General features: G+C 38.5%; 1 protein-coding gene across 10 annotated transcripts in view; it reads right to left on the bottom strand.

Moving 5' to 3' along the window:
* The window catches only part of SFSWAP (splicing factor SWAP), a 91,350-nt gene that overhangs the window by 12,921 nt on the left and 54,337 nt on the right, over positions 1-24,092 (bottom strand). For 6 of the 10 annotated variants that reach the window (XM_030583109.1, XM_030583106.1, XM_030583101.1 and 3 more), the window contains exons 12-15: positions 23,852-24,085; positions 20,362-20,552; positions 9,845-9,916; positions 7,132-7,400 (exon numbers count right to left, since the gene is read on the bottom strand). In XM_030583109.1, the coding sequence (XP_030438969.1) occupies positions 7,132-7,400; positions 9,845-9,916; positions 20,362-20,552; positions 23,852-24,085 (766 nt within the window). The remainder of the gene's footprint in view (positions 1-7,131; positions 7,401-9,844; positions 9,917-20,361; positions 20,553-23,851; positions 24,086-24,092) is intronic. The other 4 variants (XM_030583107.1, XM_030583103.1, XM_030583105.1 and 1 more) reach the window with 1 other exon arrangement.

Below are 24,092 nucleotides of genomic sequence, written 5' to 3'. Positions count from 1 at the left end.
TTTTGTATTAAGTGACTGTGAGTTATTTCAATTTAGAATTTTTTCATTTCACATTGGTATTAAAGCTCATCTTTGACATTTTGACACTGGAAATTCTCCATAAACTTATGCTGAAATCATTTTGTAATATTGTCCATTGTAATATTGTAACTTTCAGCTAAATTGTTTTACCAGTGTGGTCATGTCATCATCATCTTCACAGGCTTGCATTGATAACCATTTGACATTGTTCTGATACGGTAAAATTGTAGCTCCAGGCATTCCAACATGATACAAAACCCTGGGTTTTAACCCAGATTTCTGGGGAGTGATGAACATTAGGGCAATTTGATAGGTCTGGATTGGACTGCCATTTCTGACTGGTTATTTGAGGTTTTCTGTTCTGTGGAGCTGTTATTTTTGTCAGTGTACTTTTACAGTTACGTCCAAGGTACAAAGACCCTAAGTAGGCACTTCCCTCTTTTTGATGTATATCTAAATCACTCTCTTCCCAATGTATTGGGATCACAGCACTTATTAACACACACAATGATGGTTATACTTTTGTTTCAACACTGCAGTGTCATGCATGCAAAGCCTATCAAGATATTATTACGGGAGCTATTTTTACAAAAAAGATTTTATGAAGGTGACAAGTACCAAGCATATTCAACAAGATTTATAAAATTTTAGTGCCAGTTGGTTCTAAACTTTAAAAACTAAAACAAAGCAGAATTGCCTACTTAAAGGATTTTTGTCTTTCAATGAATCCTTTTCTGTCTAGAACTTGGCAAAGAAAGAAAAACACACTGTATCCAGAAGTTTCTTTTGTTTGTTTTTTTTTAAAAGAATATCCTACTAAATACTCTGCAAAGGTAAATGAATTCCTCTTTGTAAATGAGCAAGCCTGGAAACCACCCTGATGCTTACATTAGCCTGAAAGTGACAAGGAAAGCAAGCCAAGGCCTGTTCAGAATTGCATGAGGAAAGCTGAAGTTATATACATTCATATGTGCATCTACATAGGTACATAACAAAGATGTAAAACCCTACTATCAACATTACAAAGTACATATGAGACAGCAAAACACTGTTTTGAGACTCCTTCACTAGAGATCAGATTCTTCTATGTTCGCTGGGGCTGCATCTGCACCTTCAGTCCCAAAGGTATAAAGGATGAAGTGGGGCCACGGTTCCTTTGCCAATACTAATCCTACAGAAGTAAGTCTCCACATTAGCAGGGAAGGAGGGTGAGCCAGGGGACCAGTATGGGCAACACATCTCGAAGAATCAGTTACTGTAGGATAAGTAAGTGTTCTTTTTTCTTCAAGTGATTGTCTACACAGATTCCACCGCTGATGACTAATAAGTAGTTGTCTATTTGCTTGGCAGTGGGTATGTGGAGTCCAGCCTAAAGGCCAATGCAGGACAGATCTACTGAAACTGGCAACCAGTTAGGAGTCCTGTACTAGGGAATGAGTAGTAACTGTGTGGATCAAGTTCCATTCTTCTGCTCTATACACCTCAGGCTGGCTATGTTACGCAAACAGGCACCTAAGGCTGAACCCTTGTGGAATGAGTTCTAATATGGCTGCGGGCTCTTTCCTGGTGAACTTGTAGTAAGTTCTTATACAGTTTGAGACCCACTAGGATAACCACTGAGGATACAGGTTGCCCTTAGCCTGTCAGTAAATGCAACACAAAGTTTAAGGGTGTTCCTAAATTTCTTAATGCTGTCACTATATCAAGCTTCACACAGGGTGGGGAGAGACTCAGGAAAGAATAACAGAACATGAAATAACTCATTTACGTGAAATTCCAAGACCACCTTGGGCAGAAACTTAGGGTAAGGTCTAAGAGTAACCCTCTCTTTGTGAAATATATATGGAGCACCTGGCATAAGAGCTTGACTCTCCCTTGTCCTCCTAGCTTTGCTTCCTTACCCTGGCTACAATTGAGAGGGTAGGGAGGGCGTGCACAACCCATCAGCCTTGGGTTCCAAGGATGAGGGGCTCTTGAATTGATGGAAAGATGCATGAGCCGCTTCAGGAATTTTGTCACTAATGTGGGAAGATACAGTGTGGCCATGAATAGGGCGATGATACTGCCAGATGGATTCTTATTAACAGATGGAGTCCAGATTGCTTCAGGGCAATAGTCCAAAACTGACAGCGGTGTTGAGGGCAGAAAGCTGGTGCTGAGATGTCCAAACAGAAAACCTTCTCCATTTAGCTCTGCAAATAAGTCTAGCTGAAGGTTTCCTGCTCTGGAGCACAATGTTCTGAACTGCAGCAAAATAGCTTTGATTTATAGGTAAGGCCCTACCAAATTCACTGTCAAATTTTGTTAATTTCACAGTCACAGCATTTTTAAAATTTTGAATTACAGAGTTCAGACATTTAAATCTTAAATTTTACAGTGTTGTAACAAAACGTGTGCTATTTTAAAACGGTAAAATATAAACCCAAAAAGGGGGTTCTAAGGCTAGCCTTACACTGCCTTCAGAGCTGGGCGGACAGATAGCAGCAGCTGCTGGCCGGGTGCCCAGCTCTAAATGCAGCGCTGCTGCCAGCAGCAGCACAGAAGTATGGGTGGCAATACCATGACTCTCATCTACAATAGTCTTCTGTCCCTCTTTTCAGATCGGGACTCCCAGTTTGAGAAACACTGTGTACCTTTGTATACTTTTTTGCCATCGTATAGAGTAAAAGTACACAAAAGACCAGATTTCACAGTCCATGACATATTTTTCACAGCTGTGACTATGGTAGGGTCCTATTTATGGGATTTATTCAACCAGCATCCAGGCTGTCTCATGCCAGTATGCTGGGTGCGGGCGCAGGAGCTAACCATTGTTCTGGGAGGCCTGAATAGAACAGGTAAGATGGTTGTGCTGACAATCACCAAATCTGAATATGAAGAATTGCCTGGCCCATGCTGAGACTACTATGATTATGCATCTTGCATTCTGCCTCATTTCTTCACAGAACTTGGGGTTTGGTGAAAGGCATATTAATCTCAGGGATCAAGAAATGAAGAAGCCATCTGATAGGGAATTTGGGATTTATCCATTATGTAAATTAAGAGGCCATGAAGGGAACTCCATGGCTCAATAGGGCATGAGAAGGGAATTCTGTCTCTTTCATAGACATGCATGCTATATACCAGGGTAAACTTCTGAACAGTAGCTGGAATAGACCAGGCAGCAGCACTGCTTCCCCAGATCAGAAATGTATTTGCTTCTCTTTATCATGCTGATTAACCTTTGACTAATAATCTTTGATTAATACGCTGACTGGGCCTGGATTATCGGATATCTCATCAATAATCTAAATTGAACCCTAATACATTGAACTCCAAGGGCATCCTACATTGCTCACAGTTGTAAGAGGCAGTTTACATCATGCTTCTTGTGTGGGTGGTGGGAAAGGTAAGGGGAGTTTCTTGTGAGAGGGTCCCTGGGAGTGTGATGCCCTTTATTTACACTGTTAAGGACCCTCCAGTCTGAGGTAATCACAGCACAGATTCTTGAAAATAAGATAGGCAGCTACTGGGGGGCGGGAGGAGGAGAGCTGGGAGAGTGGAGTTAAAAAAATAAAACAGATCCCGTGGTGGTCCAAGCAGGCTCCTGACAATAGCATTGATTCTTCTGCTTATTTGAAGCCCCAGATTGTGGAGCAGCTGAGGAGCGAGCAGAGGGTTGCCTCCACTTTCACTTCTTCCTTGGAGGCTGTGAGGATCCTAATGATAATTATGTCAAAGAACAATGCCTGAAGTATGGTTTGTCTTGGCTGCTTTCTTTTTGGAGCTGAGACAGAATCCCAAGGAGCACAAAGCTGCCCTGAAATCTTTCAGAATATGGAGTGACGCATTAGTGTCATTGTTAAAGAGATTGTTGCCCTCAAATGAAGAGGTCCTTGACTGTTGTCTAGACTGTTGTCTAGACCCCCTGGCAGGTCCCAGATGACTTGAGCCCTGACAATCTCTCCACAGGAGCTGCAGTGGCCTTTGTTCAGATGAGTGACAGCCACAACCAGCACAGTCTGCAGAGATGTTCTGGCAGTTAGGTGGCCCTCAGTCGTAACAGATTTCAGTTGGTGCTCACTGGGTAATTTATGCACCACATTGGATAGTTTGTACCAATTCAAAAATATACACTGAGAGGATCATATGGCAGTCTGCTACCCTCCTTTGTAGGTTCACAGACAAATATACCCTTTGACCAAAAAATCCTAGCTTTTTGGGGTCTGCCTCACGAGCTGTAGACTCGTTCTTTTATCCTCTCCTCTAAGCTTCTACCTCCAGAGAGCCAGATATAGGATATTTGGTAAAAGTATTCAAACCCCTTAGCAGGAATCCAACATCTTCTTTCTGCTTTTTTGGAGGTAACAGCTTCCACCTCTGCTGTGGGCCAAAGTGATTTGGTGAGTTCCAACAGATTGAATGGCATGGCTAATCTCTCTGGAGTTGCACATCAGAGAACAAAGAATTTATGCTCCTTCTCTTGTATAATCTCCAAAGAGATATCAAAGATGTCAGTCGTACTTGTTATGAAGTCCTAGATATTTCTGAATTCATCTGTCAAGAGCAATGAAAATGGGTTCCCTGTTTCATCTGCAAAGGAAGACATTGGAACCAGAATTTGATGATTCTGCTCAGGAGATTGCTCTTCTTTGCCACTCTCCTCCTGACTCTGCAGCAGCCATGGATGGAGTTGCCTATGGAGGTTACATTTGCTTCTTCAGTGAAATGACCTGTCTCTAAATACAGTGGAAGACACTAGCTTTCTATAGTAGGGTTCAACTCCCCAGAAAGCAGGGGGATAGTGGCACAGTGAGGGATGCTAGGTGGAGTGTTCTTCCTAGCTCCCCATACCAATTGTTTTCTGGATTCTCTCCCTGATTCCCGTTGAGCTACTTGGGAGGAGAAGACAGACAGGTAAGGGACACTTCCTTGCTATGTTCATGGAAGGGGAAGAAGGAGCATATCTCCTCTAAGGAAGGGAGGTTAGAATACAGAACACTTCCTGGGCCAGATGTGGAAGCTCTACGGTAGGCAGGTTTATAAAAACCTCCCCAAACCTCTCTGTAACTCCAGAACTGAGCCGACCAACACATCACTTGGCAACTTATTTTGCTTCAGTGCCAAAGAAGTTGATACTAATATCTCAGTCCCAAAGAGAGAGTCTGTACTGATGTAATGGGTACAGTCATCAGCAAGAATGTGGTAGTCAATGAGGATGCTGGGTACTGAAGCCTCTGCTGAGGGGCCAGTAATGGAGGCAGCACAGTCCTTAGATTTAAACAGTATCACATGAGCTGCCACAGATTTCAGTACTGACCTATTGGCAAAGGTATTCTCTTACTTATGACTCCTGACTGAGCCTGGGGCCAAGTCATGAAGACTCATGTGCCTCCTGCCAGGTGCTGAGAAAGGCAACCTGTACCTTGCCTCATCACTTGCCTCTACCAGATGTCATTGCTGATGTAGTTGGGGATGAATAAGGGCTAAGACAGGAAGTGGCCTGGGAGTTTGGAATGGAGTCATGGCTCACCAGGACACTGACCAATCCAAAGATTGAGGCTTCTCTCAAGATTTCTCAGTCTGAGAACATCTGCACTGACTTCTCCACAAGGAGAAGTTTCATTCTCACCTCCCTCACTCTCTGGATACACCTGGAGAAGAAATGATACATGGAACAACGTTCCAGAATGTGTCCTTCCTAAAGGCATATTAGGCACCAAGAATGTCCATTGCTGACCGGCCCAGCAGAGTTAGATGGGGGACATATCTAACAGACATGTCTAACACCCTAGTGATTTAGCCTTTGCCATGGTCATAGCACCTCCATATGGGGCACAGGGGGCTGTCCTCAACAAAATGAATTGTGACAACTGAAAGAGGATCAAATTCAGGGTTTTATATACATGTAAACAAGCAAAGGAAACTCAACACTAACACTCTCCTAAATCTAAGGTGAACTGCAGAGGGAGCAATGACACCAGGAGTTCCACCTCACAGCCACGGGCAGTAAAGAAGAGCCTGAGAGTTTGTTGGGCCGGCTCTTCCCTTTTTGCTCTCAGATGAGCAAGTTGAGAGGGCATGGCACCAGATCACCTCGGGTGCAAGCATACCCCAAGGGACACAGCTAGCCAAAAGAATCCGATGAACTACATAGGCCGCATGAGCACGAAGAGTGGAATCTGCGAGGAAAATCACCCAAAAGAACTCTAAGTTACTAAAAGGGTTTGGGGACTTTTTCACAGTGTGGACCACATCTCAAGTGTCTCATGGACACCGCCTCTCCCATTTGCAATCACGCAACTTTCCCGTGTTGACTGAAGTATTTGCTTGTGTGGTAATATAACAGGAATGCAGTTCTGTATTTTTAACTGACTGTAATGGCTTTTTTTAACAAAGTTAGTTATGCGGTTTTCTTGTCTCCCTTTCCAGTCTATTCTGTTTCTCTCTTGGACGCCCTGCTGGCCCTTCATATCATCTTGGCACACACTGCTCAACTGCTTAGTTTCATTCTCTGTCTCCTGAGTGTGCTGCTCTACCACCTGCTCCTCTATTTTCCATTGCTTACCTAGACATGACACCTTGTTTCCTTATTCCCTTCTGCTCTACTTCTCTATCCCAGTACCAGCTCCTGACACTCTTATTTGCAGTTTGTCCTGCTGGTGGCCCTAGTCAGAGGACAGCACATACGTCGTCTTCTGCCGAGGTGGCTGCAGACCGTCCTCCCAATTGGCTCCCCACCTTTGTTCCCAGCTATTTTACAGGTGTCCAGGTTCCTCTTTGAAATGAAGACTAAAACCATCTGTAGAAGTAGCTGGAAACAGAGGGAGTCAGCGCCCTATGACTTAACACAACCACAGACCATAAACAAGCATTTTGTGGACCAGTGAGAGAATCATTTAGTAGATTCGCTCTAAAATTGTGATTAGAAACTATCTTGCAAATACTTAATGAAATCTTTCAGAACATTATCAAATGTAAAGATTATGTATTTACTGAAAGTTTTCCAGTTCTCTTATCTATATTATACACGTTGATTTTCTTTCTGATGTGTATAGAAAAAGGTGCAGAGGCAAATTAAATACTAGCCCAAATAGAATAGTAAAGCATACTTTCCACTTCCAAACCCACCTTGAGTGCCTGACAGTTCTATAGGCAGTGGGAAGTGAATGCTTTGCTTTTGAATGTGATCTAGACCTGGACTTAGATGATGAATGATATTTGGAAGGGGACCGAGATCTTGTCCGAGATCTTTTCTTGTGTTTCTTTTTTTTCTTTTCCTTTTCTTCATCTCTGGGAGGATCTTTGCTCTGGCTTGAAGGCCTTTCTGATGATTTAACTTCCACGGTGGGCAAAGTTCTGACTCCAGTCAACAAAGGATATGGCATGTTACTGACAGCCTGAAATAAGAAATAAATCAACTATTAACCTTGCTTTCAGTTTTCAGCAAAGATTATGCAGATTTTCAATGTGAGGAAATCTATCAGATCTCACACATATGCATGTTAGAAACAGACTGGCCTAGTACACTGAGCAAAGAGCTAGGAGCCAGATATTCAGGTCTAATTCTGGGACTGCCACTTACTTGCAGTGTAGCCTTAATAAAGTCACTTAGCATCTCTTTGTAATGGTTTTGCTATATGTACTTAACTGACCTTTGAGGGAAGGAATACTGGAGGAGTCTATCAGCAGTCATAGTAAAATAAATGAGTGCTAATTTTTAATAAGTATTTCTTTTGACTTATGAAAATATAAACTGAGACATCTATCAAAAGCCCTAGCTACCCCAACACAAATTAGAACAAAATAATTAGCTGCTAACTCCACAAGAGCTACCAAAACATAACCCCCTGTCAATACTTTACATTTTCAAATGCTGCAGAAACGTTATAGAAAACACAGTCTGGAGATGTAAGGCTGAAATCTTTTAAAATGTATGTATGCTTTTGCCAGAGCTTAACATAGGTCCACATTGCCCCCCCCCCATACTCACATGCAAACAGGTTTGTGCATGCCTAATCTGCGCACAATTTTGAGATTACAGCCTTGGTTTTAAAAGATTAATGATGGTTCTGAAGAATCTGGTAGTATCAGATAGACAAGTTTTCCTCAGTTTATGCCCTCAATTTGAAAGGATAAACTGGACACATTTACTCTAAAAAAGTAATATCTGTATACAGTCAATATTCAGTTTTAATCTAACAAGGCAACCTTTCACCCACCACGACTAGTTGGACTGCAATGTTCACAAAAGTTGTAAAATGAAGAAAAAATACCATTACAAATCACTTCTCTAGTTGCAAAGTAAACATTTTGTATAAAAAGGGCTGTGAGCCCATAAAATTACCTTTACCCTATAGTTCAAAAGGGTCATTGCTAAATTCATGCTAAATGAATAATTTAGACTGCAGTCAATTAAACACTGCACACCCCAAGGTAATTTCAATTTATTATTTTTTGCCTCAGAGAACCCTGCTGAAATTGCTTGCTGAGAACAAATCAAGTTAGCCACTGCAGGTTTGCTCCTTATTTCAAATTCTGTCACTCCTCAAACTGCTGGTTTTCAAGGCACCTGGAGAAATCAGATTCATCCCACCATAATTTTCACTCTGCTTGGTCTGACATTTCCACCATTTGATACTGGGATACCTGCTGTGACTTGAACAGCAACTATTATATTAAAACTTGGAATAAGCAAATCAGAAACTGGTGATCCTTCTTGCTCTCCCCCTTTCTCTACCATGATTAAGTCAAGTCAACACTTCAATACATTTGGATAATTGGAAGCTCTGTTTCATGTCAAATATTATGCCAAAGTCATGTTTCTTTGATGAGCTTTAATTGATGATAGCTATTTTACAATATTTAAAAAAAACATGGCAATAAAACTGTACTGTGGCAGTATGTTTCAAAGACCATAAAGACAACAGCATCAACACTTGAATTAAATGAGACTGCTCCTCTTATTTCAGGATGATTAGTTTACTAGAAACACATCTCAAATAACGCTAACCTTACAGCTTTATCATCTCTGATCTTTAAGGTTCCCAAACAGACTACTATGGGCCTATTTTTGTTCTCTGGAAATGTTTCATACTTCAACAAGTGAAGTTCCCCAGTTTTCTTTTTCAACATAAACAATTAAGTAAGAGATTCTCCTGGCTTCTCTCCCTCCTACCATGTCACCTTTCTTCATTTCAGCTTCCCAAGGCTTATGTTTAAGCTCTCCAAAACACCAAATCAACAAGCAATTGTGCTCTATGCCTTTCCAAAAGGAGGGATGAGAAAAACTTTAGGAAACTAACAGAAGCTGAAAAAAGTGAAGAAAATTTGAGAAAAAGAGGAACCACTGAAAATAGCTTAATAGCCCCTTAATAATGAGTACAATACAACTGTACAACTCCCAATTACCAAAAAAGGCTCATGTAAACTAAGAATATATACACAGCTCAGTTAAACATTTAAACACTTAAGCTATCTGCTTCATCTTGATGCTATCAGGCACATAACATTGTTATGTAATCTTTTACTAGCTTCATGCAAGAGTCATTTCTGTGTTTATGCGAAAGCTCCCAAGTCTGAGAATAATGGGCTGCTCCTCGCTCTCCTTGATGTTTTCAGAACACATTATAATTTCCAATATTGTAATATATTTCACAAAGGCATCTTCAGAACGTTGTATCATAATTTTAAATAGGATCTGAATGAGAAAGCAGATGCCAAAAGGATGAAGCAACCAAGATTGTAACTGCAATTACACAGGATGTGAATGAAGGTATTAGTATTAAGTACTATGTCATTATTCCAAATGGCCCTATCACTAGTATGGCTTAAATTAATTTACCTTGCTACAGTACTCATGGCAAAGCCTTCTGACTCTTTTCCCTGGTTGATGACACTTCCCCTCTTGGCATTTCTGAAATAAAGAATTCCAAGTTTTTGGCTGACAATCCAGGAGGGCAATTGTTCCCCTCATTTGACTAGGAATACCACTTACTTATGATGACCATGGCTGCCTTAGGTCTGAGTGCCATGTTCTGATGTTTGCATGAGGTAGATATCCACAGATTAAGCAATCAATTAACACCAACAATTCATTTCACAGAATGAAAATAGAGTAGCTGTCTCATCGCTTATCAAAGTACTGACATGAAGGCAAAAAAGCTGTGACTCAAACACTACCCAGAGCAAGAGAATTCTGAGATGTAATTTAAATCTAGCTATTGAAAAAGGTCATGTCACCTGGGAACACAATGTACATACAAGCCTAAACACTATAAACCAGACAAGCCAAATCACATTAAGTGGCTCTTCATGTGTAAAAAAAGAAAAAAAAAAAAAAAAAAAAAGGCAAATGACATGCATCAGGTAAACACTTAAAAGTACTTTTCAGGTGAATGAATTAGTTTTCAAACATTAACGTAGCACTCCCTTTGCTGAAATTCTACAGATTTAAGTTTGACAGTTCCTGTGAGTTTTTTACATTTACGATAGTGGGGAAATCCTGTTGGAAGTTAAAAGCATTCACAACTCAAACACAGTTTGAAGTATAGTTGGGAGAAATAGCTGTTAATGAAATTTGCCACCAGAACTTAAACTTGGCTTTTACTGTATCAGGAGGAGTATGACTATGCTATTTAATGCAGTTCCTTTGTAGACAAGAACTGCTGAATTTTTAAGGCTAATTTCTTTAGCCATTTTTCAGAAGGCAGAACAGAGAGAACAGCAGCCTTTAATCTCTTTCATATATATGTGCTTATGCACACTATAGACCTGAATCTCCAGAACAGTTATTGCTGTTTATACATCAATTACACTAGCATAATACTAGTGCAGAAGAAAGTATATTACATAATTAAAGCTAGGATATTATTTCATTTAATACGTGCACACTCAGTAGAAAGCTTGCTGGCGTATGATGGCTGGTCAGAAACATTTATGACAAATTATGTTTTCAAATGTATTATTTAAGCAATCCTGAAAAATTAGAGAATTTTAAAGAATCACCTTTCCAACCACCACAGCTAAAGTTAAAATACAGAAATCCCAAATCTAACATATATGAACCTAAAAAGCAGAAGTAAGCTCTGCATAATACCATAACACTACACTATTCAACAAGGTAACGAACAGTCTGTTATTCTTAAACAGAGATAACTTTGAAATTAAATTTACATTTGCAGAAAATATTTAACATAAAACTGTGATACTCAAACACAACACCTAGTGCGGCCCTGATAATCTGTTAGAGATTGAGAGGTGTATCTAATTTACATATTGATTCTCATTCACCACAAATTAATGCACACAACTATGATATATACTCGATTTGTCTTTCACCGTAATAGATTAACTCAAGCAACCAATTTTTGTTCATCAACAATAAACCCACAATTTATCAATTTTGTTCTTATTTTGCTGTTGTAGAGACAAGGTTAACACTTGCTACATTTCAAGGCAACACAGGTCATAATTTGGATATTTAAAAAAAAAAATGTCCAGAGAAAATAGGACCACTTAGCTGGCCTCTCATTACCTTGTACGTGATATTCTACACAGTAGATGAGTAGGATTATACAACTAGGCAACTTGACATGCCTCTGCCTTAAATTATACACAAATTTTGAAACATAAACAAGTACCACAGCTGGAACAGAAAAATCAAACAATACACTTATTAACTACAGTATCGAAACATCCAACTCATGAAGAAATGCTGTATTAAGCATCAAATGTTTTCCATTAGTGCAACTCTTACATCTCTGGATCACCTAATTTTTTCATGCAGCTACCACAATTCAGAGGTGTGAACACAACATTGCTCTAAAAATCTATGTAACAATCAAGATTTTAGCTGTTAGAAGTAGGTAGGAAAATGAACGTACTACTTATTGCATACCTTAGGTCTGCACAGTATGTCATATGCAGGATTAATGGTCTGAAGTCTTAACCTTTCATTGGAAGTGTAAATGAAATGGCTATAATTCAAAATAATCCAGAAAATACATCAAACTGCTATATAGAGATTCAAATGTGGTTGTGGGTTGAGGTTATTAAAATGGAGATAGTCACTTTTCATAACATTATATTGGCACATTCCATGGTTACAATATTCTGGTCCAGTCCATTAATAATAAAAAGTTTGGAATTATAAATTGTATGTCTTGTACATAAAGATGCATCAACGGGGTTTAACCATCCTGTTTATTTAATTAAAGTCCTACAGTGGTAGTTGTAGTAAATTTGCCCTCCAGTAAATATTTTTAGAGACCACTTTAAAGTATTCCTAAATTCAATGATTATATATGACCATCACTACGCAGCTGACAACTTTTACTGGTTTTATTAGGGCCTTACAACAGGTTTCACTGCACAGTACACTATGCACTGTCTAAATTTAGATCTTTATAGGGTAGAGATGAGTATCTTCAGGTTCAACAGAGCTATCTTGTAGCAAGTGTATTTTATAGGTTTTTTTAAAAAACGAGAACCTTCTATTGTCAACAAATTTCATAATATGACATTATCTGGTTTCATCTCCATCCAATAAACAAAAGTAAAACAGCTGAAGAAAACTATCATGATGGGTTTCTTTGGGGGAAACTTTATCAAGGCAAAGTTCTGCGTATTTTGTACATGTAATTGTATGTGTTTGTATTTTAACATCCTCTAGCAAAATTAGTGAGACTTCACTGAAGTGCTGTTTTAACAATATGTAAAGACAAAAAATGTTACTGATGAATGAGTGCTTTACTGATTTAGTTGGGGATTGGTCCTGCTTTGAGCAGGGGGTTGGACTAGATGACCTCCTGAGGTCCCTTCCAACCTTGATATTCTATCATCCTATGATTCCATGCTTCTGTTTTTTAAAGTATCATTTACCTAATTTCATGTTTCCTTGCCACTGAATTGCTGTATAACTACAAGCCAATCGTCAATTAATAGCCAAACATGGGGAAAAAAATCTGAAATCCATGAAAATAAAATCTGAAAGACATTCTAACACAAAAAAACCAAAACAAATTAAAAAAAAACAGAACACAGCAGCTTGAGAAAGAGCATACACTTGACTTCAGTACTGACAGTTCAGTAAAAAACATTCAAGCAATTTGCCATAAGGCCTCAAATTACAGCCATTTCTTACCGTGAGAATACACATGTGGAATCTTCTCACAAGGACAGACTATGAGACAAATTAACTTTGAAATGAAGGGACAGAATACTGGTCATAAGTATATGACTACAATTGGAATGACATATTGGAAACCACAAAGGGCAGAATGGATCAAAAATAGGAACCAGAAACAAAGCAGTCAAGTTACAGGATTTATGAAAGGAACAGAATGATTGACCCTCATTTTTAACAATAGCTTCTGATGTTTTACAGCTAAATTCCAAGAAGGGCTAGGATCAAATCAATAAGTCCCCATGGGAGGCTCATCTAGCAGACTAGATGAGAGCCCTTAGTAAAAACAGTCAAATGTTTTCCCAAAGTGCAGATAAACAAGGCTATAAGAAAGTTGTGGTTTTGATACGGTCACATCAAAACCACAACTCTGCCCCATATCTAGCCCTACTCCCCACCACTAGGGTCCCCAGAAAGGAGTTGCTATCACAGCCCAAAATGGGCAGTGGCACGTGGACTGGGCATCAGGTTCTCCCTCCCCTGCGCCTCTGCTCCCTAATAGAGGCTCATTTCAGCACAGTCATCTCTTTGATGCTACTGCCAGTGGCAGGGACCAGCGTCTCCACAATTGACTTTGTGTGCCTCTGCTCCCCCCCCCCCCGCAATAAGGAGAACCACCTGACTTGAAATAGCACCTCCCCTCCTGTGCCATGTCAGAATGCCACTCACTCAAATTTGGCCAGGCCTCCCCTCCGTCATGTGGTTACCACAACAAAACTGCAGTGTGAGACTTTCTGACAGCCTTGTAGATGATGGAATCACAGAGGAGACATGTCATTGCAGAAAGAACAGAGAAGGGATTTGGAACTGAAGAGGCCACTACCAAAAAACTTAACATGTGGGTACACTGTGAAGTTTTTGAACTATTACTAAGGCCAAAAGACCACATGACTCAAAATGTTAATTACTAGATTGTATTTAGTTTTTTTTTCCCTCAAAGAAACCTGTCACTTAGTAAGTAAATATATTTTATGCTATTTATTTATTTATTTTAAAAGAATGGCCGAGGATTAAGGCCCTGATACTGCTTGTATGGCAAAACTTTAATTGATTTCCACGGTGCATAATCAGGGCTTAAATGAGAATATTTTGAAAAATGCATTAGTTACATGGTGAAATGGAAGACCCTGAAAAGACTCACATTTTACCTATGGCCACTGATCTCATAATATCCATTAAGAAATTAAAGTCCATTCCACAAGCAAAGCAGGTGACAACATACTAATTTATGTTTTTAAAATAATCCATTTAATAAAAAAATAAATAAATAGAAGCATACAAAAATCCATGCAACCCTCAACTGTGTATTACTTAATTGTCATACTCCTGACTGTATTAGTACATATGAAAAATGTGTGCATGTCATTGATTTAGATATCCTGTTTAGGCTTGGCAAATTTTGAATAGCTTCCTACGTTTAGACTCTGCATTATGAATTTTCATTTCAATTGTTAACATGTTACCCTTCATAAAGTTAAGAATACTCATACACAGCACAAAAATAAGGACAAACATCTAAAAGAACAGAACAAAGAACAGATCTTCAAGCCTAAAACAATGAAAGGCCAAAAGAGAGAGTGCTTCATGCTACACAACTGTCATTTTCAAAGAGGCAGAAACAGACAACATTTGGGACAATCCATTGAAACAGATTACTTTCAAGTTACATGTTTGACTGCGTTTCACAACTTTACGATTGTATTTCCCTCCCTGTTTCTTCTAGGTATTCAGTAAGTGCTACTGTTTACAATTTGGGTAATTCTAATAGCCCCTCTTCTGTGGTTCATGCTAGTTTATCACCCAATTTTTTGATATTTTATAATACCAGAAAGACTGGTAAGGGAATCCTTACTAGCTATGCGAATATCTGGTAAATCATGACTTGTTCACAGAAACCTAAACTGGACCACTAATGCAAAACTGGCTGTCGCCAGCAGGCTGCAGCCATTCTGAAGTAAACTGCAGCCTGCCCTGACATTGGCTTTCTCCACTGCCTGATCTAGCTCAAGGAGCCTCCTCCATGCTGCCAATGCATCTTCAAAATCCCTCCTTTCCTCTTCCCCAAATATGCCTATGGCAACTTTACTTATTGCTCCTTGCCATCCCAAAGAGATTTCACTTAGTGTACCAGTAGTGAAACTTGATCTGGACTGCAATAAGGGAAGATGAATGCGTCTAGTTAAGTCTCAACACCATTCTTGGTCAGTAGAGGCTATCAATACTTACACACATATTTAGAGTTAAACCAATACAAAAAGAGTCAGAATTAGGTATTTAATCTATTTCTTGATGCAAATAAACAAAAAAGAATGAAGCTGCGGTTCTTAAAATAGGTATCATGAGAACACAAAACCATGAACTCAGCTCACGGTAAGTACATACATTTTCCAAAAATGTTTCCATTCTATTTGTAAATATTAAGTCTCATCTTCATCAATTTAAAAGCATACTGAAATGCTTTCAAAAAATGTTTAGAGTATGTTTAGTAGTGCAGGCTGAGAAACGCTTTGTAAGGAAGTGACTGGTAAATCTTTTATAATCAGAATTTTCCATGTACCTTGCATACACCGGCTGCTCATAAAACATCAAACTAAACACACTGACTTTTCAGTGCTACCATATAGGTGGTATTTTTTGAAAACGGAAAGGGCATCACTATCTTAACCAGGGTTGCTCAAAGTGATACTCCAAAGTTCTCCTCAGGGCTTCCCACGTTAGGTCAATTTGCTAACTTCTTTGCTAACTTTCAGAAAAAGTTGCACTTTTTCTTTCCTCAAACGAGACGTCTCCTAAGGAGATGAGTTGATGGGTAGGGTTTTCTTGTTATAGTATAGGTGCATTTTAAAAAAATACACATGCAGAAAGCAAAATATTGAAGAAATAGTCCCCTTTCAAGTCTGACCTTGAAAAGGTGAAGAGAACCCTCTATTCCCACTGGCTACCAGTGTCAGAGTTCTCAGTAACTTATGGTGCTGGGTCTCTACTCACCAAGTCCTAAATTGTTTCTGGTGCTAACTGCCTCAAGGGATGTGCATGTATATTGTAGTAATAAGTCAAGATAAAATGCTACAAGAGAACCACACAAACAGTAGTAAAAATGCAACTTCAGCAGAAACCAATTTGACTATTTTCAAGGTACAATTTAATGCAAAAGGGCTTTAAAATGTCAGTTGGTCTCAATAGCATCAACCATCCTACACGTGGTACCAGAGGAATCAATTTTGAAGGTATAAAATAAAACGCAGCACTAGCATTGCTTCAAAACCTGTTTGATAGAGGTAAAACAGGTTTGCTCAGTCTTTGCATCTATCTACACAGTTGTGACAAGCATAACTTCAGCACAAAATTACTGCCACACCTAGCTGTCAAATTTCAGGCAGTAGCAGGCTGATGGCAACAAGGTGTGCAAAAGTACATTCATCCATAGAAAATGCTAACTATTTTTCACCTCTCAATACAAAGATAACATCTCAGGACTACTCTAATTTTTTAGATGGATTTTATACTAGTCAGTGAATTATCCCACCAAGTTTCCATTCTGCACACTAGATATTCATCTCCTTCACTTAATGTCTTCTAGTTCTTGCTGGTTTCCAATGCTCCTTAACAGAGAGATATCCTGTTTTTGTTTTTTTTTTAATACAGCTCTCATTCTTTATCTTTGGGTTTACTCTGCACATATAGTTAAGATTACAAAGCACATACAGATCATCTGAGTTATGTTAAAGTGCTGCTTCACCTCCACCCACTTGAAGCAATGGAAGATTGAAGTAGAGTTCTCTCAGACTTCAACTGATGTAGAAAGGGACTAGAGCACTTCACAGACATTTTTAATTTAACTGTTTGGCAGGAAGGTGTTTTAGTTCTAATTTATTTAACTCAACCAAGAACATGAAGTTTGGGACAGTTTGACCGGAACTATTTCCTTTCCTCTCCACTGATCAGCTTGTCTCTCTCATCAACAGAAGTTGGTCCAAAAAAAGATATTACCTCAACCACCTTGTCGCTCTAATATCCTGGAACCGACCCAGCTACAACAACACTGCATAATCCCACTGGTCATTCTCCAGTCCTCTAAGAAGTCTTGTAGTTAAAATGAAAAGTCAAGAGTTCCTAGAGACCTCAGCCAGGTTGGGTTCCCATCATTCTACATGTTATACAACCACATACTAAATACTACACATCAAATGAGACAATATAAACAAGGAATTAATGGATTCCCTGATTACTTTTTATTAATGTTCCCAGGCCTTCCAATACTTCAACAAAAAGTCCCTTCAGCAACCGAGTCCAAGTTGAATTTTAATATTATTTCAGGATCACATTGCTCCTGAGTCCATGAATGCATTTATTTAATCAATCAATGCTCCTCCTGAGAATGCTATTATTCTCCCTTTATGAAGAATGCAGGCTCTGCTTTAGTTCCTGACATAGGCAACAATCCTCTAGTGTCTAGATATACACCTACCGTGTTGATGATCTGTAATTGAAAAGTGCAAGCTAAAGCCTTAGGTGCAAAGCTGGAAAAGTACATAAGAATGGCTATACTGGGTCAGATCTATGGTTTATTTAGCCAAGTAACCTGTTTTCCAACAGTGACTAGTACCAGATGCTTCAGAGAGAACAGACAATTTATTCAAGTGATCCATCCCTGTTGTCCACTCCCAGCTCTGTCAGTCAGAAGTTTAGGTACTTCCAGAGCATGGAGTTATGTCCTTGACCATGCTGGCTAACAGTTATTGGTAGACCTATCATCCATGAACCTAATTCTTTTTTGAAGTATCTTTTTTTACTCTGTTTAGCCATTGCGGCATTTTTTCGGTTCTCTTACTTTTTTTTTTTTTAATTTGAACTATACATATAGTTTGAGCCTCTATTATTATGTAGAAATGAAAATCAATTAAAAATTAAATTAAAGATTCTCCTAGAGTAAAAAAGAAAGCTACAGTTAGCCTGGTAAAATTTTAGCTCTCATTTAAGTTATAAGATGGGACATGCATTGTGATCAGTATTTCATGATTTAATTACGAACCAAAGATTGATGCCTACTATTGTCTATGATAATTATTTCATGCGGTGACAGAGCAAATACATTTTCACTCAAAAGATAGTTATATGGCTGTAATAAAAATGCAAAATTATCTCATTTTAGAGAGCTTCCAGTTATTCAATTAGTCCATTACCTTAAAAATCAACAGGATAGTCTCCTGATAATTAAAAACAAATATACTTTTAGAACATGTGTTAGCATTTAACTTTTTTTGATCCATGATGCTTTTTTAAAAGCTTGGCTAGTTAAAATGCAAATCTTATAAAAAGGATCTATGTAATTCTTAAAGCTACAGGGCTTTAAGAAGCCAGCAAGATACTGTTATGCTTAGCTGTTACCAGTAGACTAACTTGTAATAGTCTTATCCTAGTGATAAATTATTTGGCCGTTCTATTGTCTGCTGAAATAAACTGGTTAATGATTCAGTAATCATCTTTAATCCAGATATGGTAAATTCTAGTAACCGGCTCACACTGACAAGACAATTGCTCCTAATTTCTTTGGAGACAATGATCAAGAGAGGCATTTAGGGCAGTGAGGTGACACTACTGCTAGTTCTACTATTCCCCAGAACCAGATCTTAAGACATTATCAACATTCAAGCAGGTTTCAGCCTTTGCCTGTATGAGAGAGCAACACTGTACTGACTCACTCAAAGAAAGATTTTGAAAATTCCCCAGCTGATTCTTGCCTTGTATTAGATCTAGTGAGGTTGACAACCATATCGGCAGACAAATATTTTAGTGGTAGGAGAGAGAGAGGTAGGAAAGCAGCCTCTCACAGGCCACATGTCTAAGGCTATATCTACACTCAGAACACTGCTACAGAATGTCTACAGCTACCCTGTTGTAGCACTTCAGCGTAGAATCATTGAATGTCAGGATTGGAAGGGACTTCAGGAGGTCATCTAGTCCAACCCCCTGCTCAAAGCAGGACTAATCCCCAAACAGATTTTTGCCCCAAATCCCTAAATGGCTCCCTGAAGGATTGAACTCACAACCCTGGGTTTAGCAGGCCAATTCTCAAACCACTGAGCTATCCCTCCCCCATTGCTGTAGGTAATCCCCTTCTCACATTGCTGTAGGTAATCCACCTCCCTAAGAGGCAGCAGCAAGCTTGAACAAAGAATTCTTCTGTTGACCAAGTGTCTACCCCAGGGGTTAGACTGGCTTAACTGTGTTTCTTTTTCACATCCAAGTGTTGCAGCTATGCTGATCTAACTTTTCAGTGTAGACCAATCATAATTTTCTTGCTGGCATTCTTGACAGACAGTAAGAGGTAATCATCCCCACTGATCAAAGATTGAGCTTTATAAGAAATGTGCAACGTGATACTTCAGACCAACTTGCAAGTTCCTCCAGTACCAAAAACACAGGTTCCTTACACTATATAAAGGCTCAGTGAAAAGAGCAACAGCAAAAATAAAACATAAGGGACCATGTGATCCCATTAGTTGTGCATATGCAACTTCCACTGAAGTCAACTGATATGCAAATGACAGGATGATTAGGCCCCTGGTTTCTCTCACTGCCAGTCTTTCAATATAACTCAGTGTCCAATTGCCTGGGGCTTATTGTGCACACACCTTGTTTGGGTCTTGTATTAGTATTTCCAGCAGCATAGTTTTACACTAAGTTTAACTCAATTTTCAGTTCTCTAGATAAACCACATGTATGCAAACCACAGCTGAACTGTACTGAAACCTCAAAATGCCTCTTCTAAAACCCAATTATAAGTTAACAAGCAACAGAGGAACTGAAAATGAAAAATGCTATCAGATGTACTTTAATCTTGAGTGGGTCGGATACTGATCCATTGATTTTCAATGTAGCGTTAGATTTAAATCTGACCATGGTTTTTTTCATTTGACTATATAGAACATACAAACTGACATAGTAATAATATTTCTCAAATTTATCTACCAATTGTGATAGATACATTTCTGTTGATCTAAAAAAATATACAAGGCATCTGAAAAGACAGATTTCTAAACTGAGGTTTCTGTTATCCAGGAAGAAATTGTAACTTCTAAGTCAGCTTAATTAAAAAATAACAGTCAAAGAATTTCTGTGCATAGGTTCTCTCTATTAACCACTATGGTATATGGAATTTACTCTTAATTTACCTCCATATTAAAGGAATTCTCCTCAATTTTCTCAACTTCTGCTTCTGCCAAGGGATTCTTCAGGGTCTGCAAGAAGAGTGCAGCTTTCCGTTTGCGTTCCGCTTGAAGCTGCTTTTCTTTTGATTCCTTGGAGGCCTGTGCTAGCTTCTCTCTTGCGGCAGCTGCCAGTCTGTCCTCTAGTTTTTGCTTTGCTGATGGGGAGGAACATACAAACATGAACTGAATTTACAAAAAAGCCAAAAACTGTCTCTAACTCAAGTATCTTCATATTTCTTTCGGAAAGGCTGACAATATGAAGCCACAGTAGTCTGTAGTTACAATATGAAACTACTAGCCTATAAAAAGAATGGCTGTTTTTCTTCAAATGTTATTGATTACCAAAAGGAGTCAAGTAACAGAGGAGTAGCTGTGTTAGTCTGTATCCACAAAAACAACAAGGAGTCCGGAGGCACCTTAAAGACTAACAGATAGTCTTTAAAGTGCCACTGGACTCCTCGTTGTTTTTACAAAAAAGGTAGTAAGCTAGCATGTCAAGGTTTTCAACTTTTTTCTGAGTTGTAGTTACTGCGTTCATAACAACTCACTATACTCAGGTGTAGACACTGTCTACACTGAGGTTTAGGCAAATATTGAACAGATACCATTAAATGGACTAATTTTTAAAGAATAAAATTTCTGATTAAATAGGCAGTAACCCTTTCAATAGTATGTCCCAACTGCTATTTTTAAACTTCTTTGGTGGGGGGGCAGAGAGTGATAAGAGCTTTTCTGCTCCTCTTTTGTGGATTATTAGGGTCTTCTCAACAAGAAGAGATGTGGGCCCAAACCCACCAAACCTGTGTAGGGATACTAATCCCTTTCCTGCCATTCCTCACCCCATTTACATACATATTCAGTGGCAGCACAAGGCTTTGTGTTGCTGCTACCATTTTAAACGTAGACTGCTTTTTACACTAAATGGTTAAACTCAGATAAAAACCTTTCCTCTACTTCTAAATTCAAGATTTGTAGAGTTGTCCTAGGGAAAGCCTATCCATTCCCTTCTTCCCCAAAACGTCTCAAGCTGGAGACAGAAGGGGCGCTGATGCTCACAGCCCAGCACAACCACCTTGGGGAAGGGAGAGCGGGAAGGAGGGAATTTTTCTTCATAAGCATGAAGTTTTGCTTAGATTTTTTTTTTTAAATAAATGTTTCTTATCTACTCAGAGGATATTCCCAAGAGTTCAACTTCATTCTCATTTACATCACTTCCTGTCCTGCAAGATCTACAACAGCCCTTCTCAGAAGTACAACCATTGTAACTGTGCAGTTTAGGACATGACTGTAGGGAATTATTTTTCTGTAGCATTATGAAAGTGGCTCCCTTTGGCCTCTCAGAATTGGTAAGACAACTCCCACCTTTTCATGCTCTCTGTATGTGTATATACATATCCTCAATATATGTTCCATTCTATGCATCCGAAGAAATGGGCTGTAGCCCACGAAAGTTTATACTCAAATAAATTTGTTAGTCTCTAAGGTGCTACAAATACTCCTGTTCTTTTAACTACATTTGTTAATTATGAGATTACAAAATAAAAGTGATTTTTAGCGTAGAAATGTAGTTGCTTAATTACTAGTAATAGATACTTTGAAACTTTTTATAAGGGGCAAAACCCATTTCTTGAGAGACTTTGCAGTGCTTTTCTTCTACTGAGACATTTTCCTTAGATGAAAACCTAATTAGACTTGGTATGAAGAAAAAAGCTAGATGAAGAGAATTCATTCCTATATGTGAAAATAGTCCTCATATCCACAAATAGTAAACACACTTTTTCTCACGCACATTAAGGTGATCACTGACTTTTTTCAATTAAAATAAAATACACTCAAAGATAAGGATTAACTACAGATTCAACAACAGAAGATGCATTGAAATAGGCTGGTAAAATAGAGACAAACTTTGTATGTATAATAGCAAATTAGGATTTAAAAAATATATATATATTTTAAATCTCACGATCTGTAATATATGGCATATTTACATGCTGTGGGTTTGTACTAGAAGCCACAGCAGTTAGACTTCCTGCCATAAGAAACTTTTCTCTTCCAGATTGCACCATATCTTGTGGAGTTTGTGCTGGAGAAAGATACATTGTTCCAAAATGCTATTTTAATGATATTTTTGCACTTAAAAATACAGAATAAAAGATCACCTATCATTCTCTAAGTACCTTCGCCAGCCATGAAAAATGCTAATATAAATCCAGTTTTCTGTTCTTAGCTAAAAGTAATAATCCAGGCAAAAAACAAAAACAAACCACTCTCCAGTACAGTACTGATCCTCACCCCTCTTTATACCCAATGCTCCTCAAAGTTGATATAAACTCTGCAGCTTGCACCCCCGCTTTTTTAAACATACAGCTAGTACAAGCAACAATCACTAATGATTAGAGAAAAAAAGTTTTAATGTATTGTGTGAATCTCATTGTAGTTTGTATAGTCATTTTCAGTTTCTACTATAATTTCCTGCATTCTACACAGATGCTGGATGGATATTTTTGCTGTGTCAAGTTTTTCTTTTAATGGCTAACATTTTCTATGCGGTACACAATTCTTGTTGTTCAACAACTGTATTCCATGTTTATATTTATTAGTTACTAAATCAAAAATCTTGTATCTGTGACAGATATGCATAACTGCAGTAGAGTATAATGCATAATGCAAAAAGGATATGCTATTAAGCGATTCCATGATACATTTTCTGAAGCAGCAATATTCATTTGCAGGATTAAAAGATACAAGTGACCATGAATACTGACATGTATATAAAAGCCAGGTTTTAAAAACAACCTACATCAATGTTTTGTTCATACACATTGCCAGCATCTTCACATTTATAAAATTAAAGTATAATGTGAAATGGCTTGAGGGTGTCTGATCCCCTTAAATGATCACTTAATTCAAATCTTCTCTGCCCCCAAACACACAAAATAAAACAGAGCAACAGGCAAAAGCTTATATAATGCATTACACCAGTAACAAGAGAGCAATATGTCTTTAGAGAGTATGAGTAAGATACATGACTACAAGAAAGCTGGAAGCATTAAGGGTTCTACAGAGAAAGCCAACAAAGAAAGGCATGTCCATACATGTTAATACAGCCTTAAAACTAAAAGTTAAACATTTCACTCAGAAGCTATAATCAAAACAAAGAAATATATGGACTAATAAAGTCACTCTGCTCTAGTGTATTAATTTGTTGCTGATAGGGATGCCAGCTTGATTCCTTACCATCTAAATGGACAACAGCAATGTATGGGAAATCTATTTATTTGAGGAAATTAGCAGGGGAAGTAGAGAGAACAGTGATTCAAAACATTTTCAAAAACAGAAAACATAGTTTAAGATCCAAAATAACTAAAACCAAGTCTTATTCACAATGCTTTTGAGGTCTGAAAAATTCAGACTAGTTTAGGCAATTTATCATTTTCAGCATTATTCAGCATACCTTGTTTGGCTTCCAACTCCTCTTGGGTAAGCTGAGGTTTTTTCTCTTCGGCAGCAGTACAGGGAGTGGTCAGCGTTGGATTAATATTTGAAGAGCTGCTAGCATTCTCTTGGCCTTCCTTGCCCTCTTCCTCCTCCTCATCACTGTCATCATCTAGCTTAACACGGTTTTTCTCCAAGGGAAGGAGGTCATTTTCTTTGGCCTTGATTGCAAAGCTTATTGGAGCAAATGATGCTGTTGG

The sequence above is a fragment of the Gopherus evgoodei genome, chromosome 13, assembly GCF_007399415.2.
Source record: "Gopherus evgoodei ecotype Sinaloan lineage chromosome 13, rGopEvg1_v1.p, whole genome shotgun sequence".
In the NCBI taxonomy this organism is placed as follows: domain Eukaryota; kingdom Metazoa; phylum Chordata; order Testudines; family Testudinidae; genus Gopherus; species Gopherus evgoodei.
Note: the sequence above shows the minus strand (reverse complement) of the source record. Positions and strands in the feature narration are given on the sequence as shown.